We start from the raw sequence: 9244 nt of genomic DNA on the forward strand, positions 1-9244 counted from the left end.
TGTCGATATATTTCCATATATATATATATATATATATATATCCCCGAAGAAAAACAAAAGATATATCCATAGAAATACCGCAAATTGGTCGTCTGGATCACCTCGCCGCAGAAACCCTAGAATTAACGGAGAAATTGGTTGTCATCTGCTCCAATTCTCATGCTGCAGAAACCCCCTAGCACTCCTTTTAGTCGCCTTACATAAAGATCTTCCGCCTTCTTCGCATCCAAGCCGACTCTCAGTTTCCCCCTTTTTTCGCCACAGTAGTAGGTATCTCCTCATCTCTCTCTCTCTCTCTGGTTCTCCATCTTTACACTTTTATTATTCTTAGAGTTGAAAGTTTTTATTGCGTGAACGGTTTGATCTCAAGGAATTATTGTTTTCTTCTACATTTGAAGTAACTCTACATGGATTACGGAGGCAGGTCTGATTCTGTAATCGAGATCATTCCCGATGCTTCTGCTATTTGTTCTGAACCTATACCATCTTCACTCGATCAATCAATATGGGCAACAGAAGACGATTACCGTGCTTGGAATGGCGATTCCTCCATGGATTCGTTCTCAAACCAAACCAATGATGGCCGGCAACCCCATTCCCGTGCTGGGAGTGAGCAGCCCCATATCAAGAAGCCTCGAATTTCCTTACAGGGAGATTCTGGTGCTGGCAAGTCCAAAGCTTTAGGTAAAATGTTCTTCAAAACCAAATTATGCTGCAAATTTCGTGCCGGGACATGCCCTTATGTCACAAACTGCAACTTCGCACATGGAATGGATGAGCTCAGGAAGCCTCCTCCCAATTGGCAAGAAATTGTAGCAGCTCTTGAAGATGGAAGTTTTGTTGAGCCAAGGGAGGAGCACCAGATTCCAATCCTGACTACCTCCTCTGTTGTGGGTGAGGGACAGAGATCATACAAGGGGAGAAACTGCAAGAAGTTCTATACTGAAGAAGGTTGCCCTTATGGTGATACTTGTACTTTTCTGCACGATGAGTTAAAGCCTCGTGAAAGTGTGGCTATAAGCCTTTCTCCCACAGTTGGAGGGGGAGGTTATGGTGGTGGAGGGAATGGAATGAATCAGAAGCCTTCCAATTGGAAGACGAGGATCTGTAACAAGTGGGAGATGACTGGGTATTGCCCATTTGGCAGCAAGTGCCATTTTGCTCATGGTGCTGCAGGTCATTTCTATCTTTCATCTTCGTTACTTTCATTTGTTATAGAATGAGTTGTTGATGAAAGGTTTTTAATGTGCTTTTTTTGGTGTCTTTATCTCACCTTCTTTTGGCTACATTTAATGGGTAGAATTAGGGGTGTAAATATGTTGAGTCGAGCTCAAGCTACCACCCTTAGCTTGAGCTTGACTAGTCAATCAAGTTCAAGCTTGAGCTTGACTAGTTAATCGATTTCAAGCTTGAGCTTAAGTCTACGAGTTCAAACTTAAGCTTAAGTATACGAGTTAGAGCTGACTTGTTTATTATGAAATAGAGAAAACAATATTATTTTTTGCTAGTGTTATAATAAGATAAAAAATAAGATGGCCAGTTAGGGGATAAATAATAAGAAATTATTTGATATAAGATATACAATAATTTTAAAAAAAATCTTGAATTTTAATATATTTTCATTATATTTTATTTAAATATTTTTGTAAACAAACTGTCTCACGATCTAATGAGTTGAGTCGTGCTTGGCTTGAATTTGGCTTATTAACTCATCGAGCTTAGCTGAGCCGAGCTCGAGCTTACACACGAGTGAACTCGGCTACGTTACACCTTTAGTCATAATATATGTTTTATGTTTAATGCAACTGAAGATGTGATGATGCGACTCTCTTGTCACTGGATTTGAATCTATTTGAGTATGGGAACTGGATTATGATAACTATAAAGCATGCACGGTCTGATGATGTTTATGGTTCCTCATGTATGGTGGATCTCTTCCTTAATATGTCTGTTGTTAACTTTTTTGCATCTTTTTGGGAGTGAAAGTAAGAATTGATTCACTATTAGATTGTGGTTTAATTGTTAATGCTTTTTGTTTCTTTGCTTCTCCATGAAATTTATAGAGCATTATTCATTCGATCGTGCTCTATTGGTTTGGAGTTGAATCACCTTAGAGGCTTGCTCTAAACTTTAACAGTGCTTCTCAAGTGGATGCAGGAGAGATGTATAAATGAACGAACTAGTGGAGTGTTTGGATAGGATAGGTGGAAGATCTTCATCGTGAGCTTAGAGGAGGAGGTGGGCTTGAGGTGCTTGGACATGAAATTAGGAAAGCATAAAAAGATATAAATCGGAATTGAGAGGAGGAATAGGAAGTGAGTGGGGAGGAGGAGAAGAGTGATAATGAGTGAGGGGTGAAGATGGAGAGGAGTGATGGAGACAAAGGTTTAGTAGGAAAGCATCGTCGCTTGGTAATTATTCAATTCGTCACATTCTGGTGGCACTTTTACTTTTATCAGAGGACTGCTAAGCAAAATAAAAAAAAAAAAAAAAGGCAATCGAGCTTTGGCATTTTGACTTTATTTGGATAGTATATTTCGTATCAATGTGATAATAATGCTCTCTTGTTATTTTATATGACTATCTAGTATTTCAATTTCTAGGTGGTTTATGATAACTATAAAATCTGCACATTTGAGGGTGTTGTTCCTTTTATAGGACTACAGCTTATTGATCTTGTGCATGCAACTAAGACATGGGATATTTTTACAGGTAACATTTGTTATCTTTCTGTTGGTATGGTTGAATTGTGTTTTGGTTATACTTTTCATCTTAGTATTTATCTAAATTTCTCTACCAGATTATATGGAGTATCTGATTGTGATCTTTCACATTAAATGTGAATGCTAAGTGTAATACTCATGTATTCTCTATGTCAAAGAACTCATTACTTATCATAGTTGCTAGACATGTACATTATTTAACTTTTCTTTATTATCATTATAATATATCTATATCTATATTCATGCCTACTTTTGGGGAGTTTTGTTATACCGAAAGCAGGCATTTGTTTGGTATTAAGATTGTTTCCTTGTTTATTATACTTTTTAGCTGCTTAGCTTAAAAAAATCTGACAAGGCGCAATTTTAATTTCGGCATATGCAAATTATATAATGATAAAACGATGGACATGCCGCTCCTTTGTGACTTTAATAAAGCAACAATAACAACATTTATTTAATCACACTTTATGGATGTGTATTTGTATCACATTAAATGATTTTTTGTGCTCTTTGCATTCGATGGGTGAAAGATCTCTTAGTGACCTTGAAGGATCAAGCATGAAGTGCTTGCTTATAATGTTAGTGAAGCTTAGAAAGATATAGTGGGATTGTGACAAAGAAAAACGGGAGGAGAGGAGAAGAGAGAGAATAAGAAAGTGGAGATGGCAGGGAGCTAGTTGTGAGATAGGGAGGAGAAGAGGAGAGGAGGGAGGGAGGAATTGAAACTATGCACCACTATTTTTACATTATGGCTGCAATTATGTCATCATGACACCTATGTTCCATCTTTTTATAAATTTTGAGATGATAATTGTTTTAAATTTTCAAATGAAGTGTTATGTTTCCACGGTTTTTGGACATGTTGACAATAGTGCAGAAGCAATGTATTATTTCATTTTCACAAATGCTATTTTACATATAGGCGTCCACTTTAAGTTCTTTACAGTTTTCTATTCTAGAAAGAATGATGCATGCTTTTCTAGGCGTTGAAATAAATGTGCTAAGCATTGCAGCTACCTTGTTAACCTCTGTATCTCCTTCATTGATTAACACAGTGCAAGCATTCAAAGGACTGCCTTCACTTTATCAAGATTTTTTCTTATTCCTCTTTGGATGTTTAGATACAACTTTATTATGAGAATTTATTCTAAACGAATTTGAATGGAGTCAATCGCTTTTTACTAGAGCAGCAAATGAATTGAGTGTTTGATAAGTTTCTTGGGTATTGGTTCGATAAGAACTCATTAATGTTCATTTAATTAATTACTCAGCTCAATAAGAAGTTATTTATGATCATTTGATTAATCAAACTAATAGGTTTGAAATTGTGAGCTTCAAAAATTTGAAAATGCCTCGACCTCTCTCGAAAGGTGAGAGATGAAGGGAAGTTTATCGTGAGGTTTTGGGTTGAATTTTCAAAATGCAGTTGAGATAGTAGATAAAACACACTGATATATTCCGCCATCATTTTGCGAGGACTTAAGATCTGAGGTTTGATATTTCTCATTCGCACAAGCTCCTATGGTTAATTACCTCTTTCGATAGCGGGAGAGCACTTTCGATTAAGGTTAGTCATTAGGAAGTTGATTGCTCGACGTTGCTTGGTGTATAGTAGCAGTCATATTTAAGATTTATGAATTTATAAAACCGTCATTATGAGCTAAAAAGCGAATGGTGAGGGAAATGATGACGCGCCCGGTCAAAATCGCATGGTTTTATCATCTCGTTGCGTCGCGGACTCTGGTATAATTAGCAGAGGTGTTTGACCCAACCTAACATAAGGATTATTGTTAGCAACGATCGATTGTTTCGTCCAAATGGACTTTGTAGACCTGGGGTGATATTTGTCTATGAGGACTAATTTAAGCCAACCTTAGCTAACAAATATAAGTTTGTAAACAAGCCAAACTCAAATGAGCTCATGCTTGGCTCGTGTTCGGCTACTTCGAAATTGGTTCGTTTAAATAAATTAAAAAAATAGATGTAGGGTATTAGATTTGAACCTGTGCCACTTTTGTTTACTAGAAGATGCATAACTACATGATTGCACGAGCTGTTGTGATTTAAACAAAGGGTTGTTCGTATTTGACTAGTTTATAATTTGAGTTTAAAAAGATTATTTATGCTGGCCTATTTTACTTAACAAATGATTCAAACACGAGCTGTTCGCGAACATGATCTTTTTTGAAATCCCTAAGCAGACCCTATCAAATATACCTTGTGAGTCATAACTCAAAAGGACAAAATATCATTTGGGGACATATGAGTTACAGTTGTGACAATAATATAATGAAAGTCATTTGGCAGTAAATCATACGGTTAGAGAGCTCTGATCATAACCGCTTCTGTGGTGCCTTTTGGCGGCAAGACCACGCAGATAAAGAACTCTAGTCATGTCCTTATAGACGACATGTCGGTCTAAGTTGGACTAGTCAGACCCTGCCAACCCAACATAGAGTATCGGGATGTCTGGGAGAGGGTAAGCATGATTTCAACGGTCGGGTGGTATTCACACAATCGCTAATCACAATCACGTAAGAGGGGAATCAATGTGGGTTTTTGGGGGAAAGTTTAAAAGAGGATCTTGGAGAAGTATTTATGAGGGCTAATTATCTTGGGTTGGTTTTTATGTCAGCTCTTTTCTCTTCATATTCTTAGCGACATCTAGGGTTTGTAAATCAACGTTTTATCTTATTTGTTTTTGTTGGTATTAATTAAATCAGCTCTCATTTGAGTTATCCCGCCTCTTTTGCACTCTGTTTTTGTTTCCGGAGTGTATCACAAATATGATAGACATTTAAAAGTAAATTTTATTAGAGGGATTTACATATATACTATGTAATTCTTATATATTCACATGTCTATACTTGTATTTCGATATTTATTTGTATAATACTCGAATATTTAAATCAGATCAAAGTACCACGAATATTAACTTTTTTGCAGTGAAATACATCTTTTATGCATAAATTTTGATGTCAATAAGATAATAAAGCGCTATGTAATTAAATATCTAATTTTAAGTGTTAGATATTTAAATGCATAAGAATTGTATGGCATGAAAAATTTAATACGATGTAAAATGCAGGACAATAGATTGCGTAATGTATTTATTAAGCAGATTATGGGATTAATTCATATAATATTGTTGAAGATAACATTCCTTAAAACAATTAAGAGGATTTATCTTGTGCAACAGAAACTAGAAGCGAAAATTTTACCTAGAAGATGGTAAATAAATAATAATGTGAAATGTGTAATTAGTATAATGGACTAGACTTTTCTAGAATTTGTAATTAGTATTTCACTTTTAATAGTTAAAATAATGATATTTTTTTATGTGATATGAAATATTTGGATGATATAAATGTAAAAGGCAAAATTTATGCATAAAAGTTATTGGTATGTATGTAAATTCCACTGTACAATTAATATATATTTATCTTCATTGGAAATGATTTGTTATTCTGCAGAGCTCCATAGATATGGTGGAGGGTTGGTAGAAATGGAAGCGAGGGATTCTTCGGCAACTGGAATGGACTTGAAGCAGGCCAGTGCGGCGACGAAGACTGTAACCGACGTCGTAGCGGCGTCGAGCATCTCCATTCCTCATGGCGAAGTTTATCACGTCGGAGTTCCTGCACAAAGATCAACAATGGCGAATCAAAGACAGATTCAAAGGCCTGTTCAGAACTGGAAAGGGCCAGATAAGATCAGTAGGATTTACGGGGATTGGATAGATGAAAATGAGTAAAATTCTCTCTTTTGTAGGAAAAAGGCTGGTTTGGAGTTATAAGGTGTGGTGTGGAATCTAAGGTGTCAGTAACTAACATTTATCAATGTTGTATTATGTTTTGGAATTTGAACATGTTGTATAATATGGTTTTTGAGAATTATGATTGTTGTTCTGTAAATTTCAGTTTTGTGAGCTAACTAGGTGTAAATTATGGTTCTTTGTTATTTTTTTGGGGGGCCAATTACATACAGACCACCTGAAACATTAGTATTTACAAATCAAGCACCCTCTTTCATCCATTTTGCAAATTCTCACTCAAATCTCAATATCGTAAACATTTATTTCATCTTTACCAGATTCTCATTAGTTTGATCTTGACATATGTGTAATAAGATGTCTTGATTTTAGATGAACTGAACTAATGCTGACTGTTATTGCTTTGTTATCATATATCAAGTATCTTTCAACAGATATGCATAGACGCATGTCCTGCCTGGGAAGACAAATCCAAGATGAAGGAAGCCATGAAAACTGGCAAGCAGCTAACAAGCGATGACCTCGCCATTGTCGGGGTTTCTTTGAAGTTCCTATCGGTTCTCGGCCTTGACTGCATCGTAATCTCGCTGGAAACAGCACATCTCTACCTCACAAAACCGGCGATGGCCTTCGAGCTTCGATCACCGATGAAGCATGCCACCACCTGAGAGAGACGTTATAGAACAAGCGATGATTGCGATGCCAAACAAATAGTGGAAGGAATGTGCTATAGCCTATTTGTGAGGGCCGGAATCTATGAGGAGCAGGTGGTGATGGGGAAGGAGAATGTTAATGTGGCAATCTATGGAGAGTGATCAACAGAAGTATGATGGTTTGGTGAAGGGACTCAGAAAATGAACTGGATCACATCAAAATCGATCCGTCACGAGTTCAAGTGAGCCTAATATATTTTGAGAGATTAAATGATCTTTAAGTCTGATAAATTTGTAGTTAGATCGAGTATCTCGACGAGTCAAATCCAACAAGCTCAATATCACTTAATTTTGATATTATTAAGGCATTTAATGCTAATAAAACACCATATGATCGAAACAATCACTTTAGGCTGTCCTAATGAAGTGGTTTGGATTTATGCAATATTTACGAAGCATGTCACTCATAAAATTTAAGTAAACCTCCGCTTTCTTTGTGAATGGAGGCTTTGACCTGGAAGAGAAACTAAATGAGCTCCAAGCTCTTGAGTATTCTCAAGCTCCGCCAACACCTACTGCTATCGACTAGCTGCCGCCACCTGCAGACCAGTGTCGTTGTTGCTCGACCATCACTGTTGAGCCTCCTTTGTTGTTAGAACACAATTGGTCAATCGTCAAGCCACCACCATTGTCATCACTGTCTGACCACCACAATTGAGTTGCAGCCATAATTGACCAACGTTGTCAGACCTTCATCGCTTGGGCGCTAGACCACCGTTGTTGGGCTACCACTATCCGTCTGTCGCCATTGTCAAATCACCGTCGCCGCAACCAGACGAATGCGACTGCTAGACTACCATAGCTCAGTCGCCGTCATCGCACCGCCACTACCGATGGATCGTCATCGCCTCCATCGAACATCCACTGTCGACTACCACTGTCATCGCCGCTACCTCTGACATAGGAGGAAGACTTTTTTGGCACTCAACCTCTCTTCATAACAACTAGATCACCGTCACATCCTCCGCGTTTTCTATCACTTCCTAAGCGAAAGTCATATCGTACTTGTGTAATATTACTTCTAGGTATTCAAGAGTTGATAAATTTTTGTAACAAATATCGACATAGTGGAATCATTTGAATAGGTCAAACACCATGATTATTGCTCATTTAGGTTTTCACGTAAAAAAATTTACATTGTCTGTTCGATCACTTTCTTTTTTTACTCGTGTTTGTTATTATCGTACAACACTGTGATGCTAATATATTGCTCCCTCCAATTTATTGTATAAAAACACACGCACAAATATTTATAAAATTAAATAAATTAAAGCTAACTATCAAATCGAGCTATGTTCCTCATAAAAACATGGAATGATGGTTGCACGCTGCTCTTAAAATATAAATGGCGTTGGAATTTCCACGTGGCATCATTTGGATGGATAGCATCAAATCCTGTTCGGAAATAGCCGTGCCCCCATTTGCCTCCTTTTATCGGCATCGCATCCTAAATCAAGGCCGACATCTGTTCGCGACTCGAGCGGCTAATTTCGCTGTTTTGTGATCTGTACTAAATATCACTTTTTTTTCTTAGTTGTGTTTGTGTCATTACTCGTGTCTGTAAACCATCACATGTATGAGGTTCAGCGCATCCCTGCAACCTCCGCCATTAGTCGTGTAGAGAAAAGTGACAGGAAGGCTCGTTTGGGGGGTAGTTTATAAATGTGAGGGTGTTTTTAAAAACATAACGGTACTGTTTAATTTCCGTGTTTTGTTCTATAATTTAAAATTGTGATTTCATTTTTATACTAAATTCAGGCAGTAGGTCGAACATTGTTATCGACTCACGACCTGCGTTTTAGGATAAACTGCTTATCTTGAAACGCACAAACTGCCCCAAACTCACCCGAAGTCTATTGCAGTTCACAATTTGTACGTTTTATTATTATTATTCAAAATGAGTGCCCGAGGCTATTAGACTAGTCCTGGTCAACCCTAACGTGCAAAATCACTCGAGTACCAATCCCATAGGGCAAAATACATAATTGAGATTATGTATTTATATTCGTTATTTGGCTTTTTCATTTTTCATTTTT

The 9244-nt window shown here is 37.1% G+C and overlaps 1 protein-coding gene across 1 annotated transcript; it reads left to right on the plus strand.

Annotated features, from left to right (window-relative positions):
• The first annotated feature begins 50 nt into the window (after positions 1 to 50).
• LOC110030984 (zinc finger CCCH domain-containing protein 56) lies at positions 51 to 6731 on the plus strand. Its single transcript, XM_020733992.1, has 3 exons — positions 51 to 270; positions 399 to 1176; positions 6197 to 6731. Exons 2-3 carry the CDS (start codon positions 408 to 410, stop codon positions 6475 to 6477), a joined length of 1050 nt encoding a protein of 349 aa, XP_020589651.1. The 5' UTR covers positions 51 to 270; positions 399 to 407; the 3' UTR covers positions 6478 to 6731.
• The last annotated feature ends 2513 nt before the right edge of the window (positions 6732 to 9244 follow it).

Source organism: Phalaenopsis equestris, unplaced genomic scaffold (assembly GCF_001263595.1).
Source record: "Phalaenopsis equestris unplaced genomic scaffold, ASM126359v1 Scaffold000761, whole genome shotgun sequence".
Classification (NCBI taxonomy): domain Eukaryota; kingdom Viridiplantae; phylum Streptophyta; class Magnoliopsida; order Asparagales; family Orchidaceae; genus Phalaenopsis; species Phalaenopsis equestris.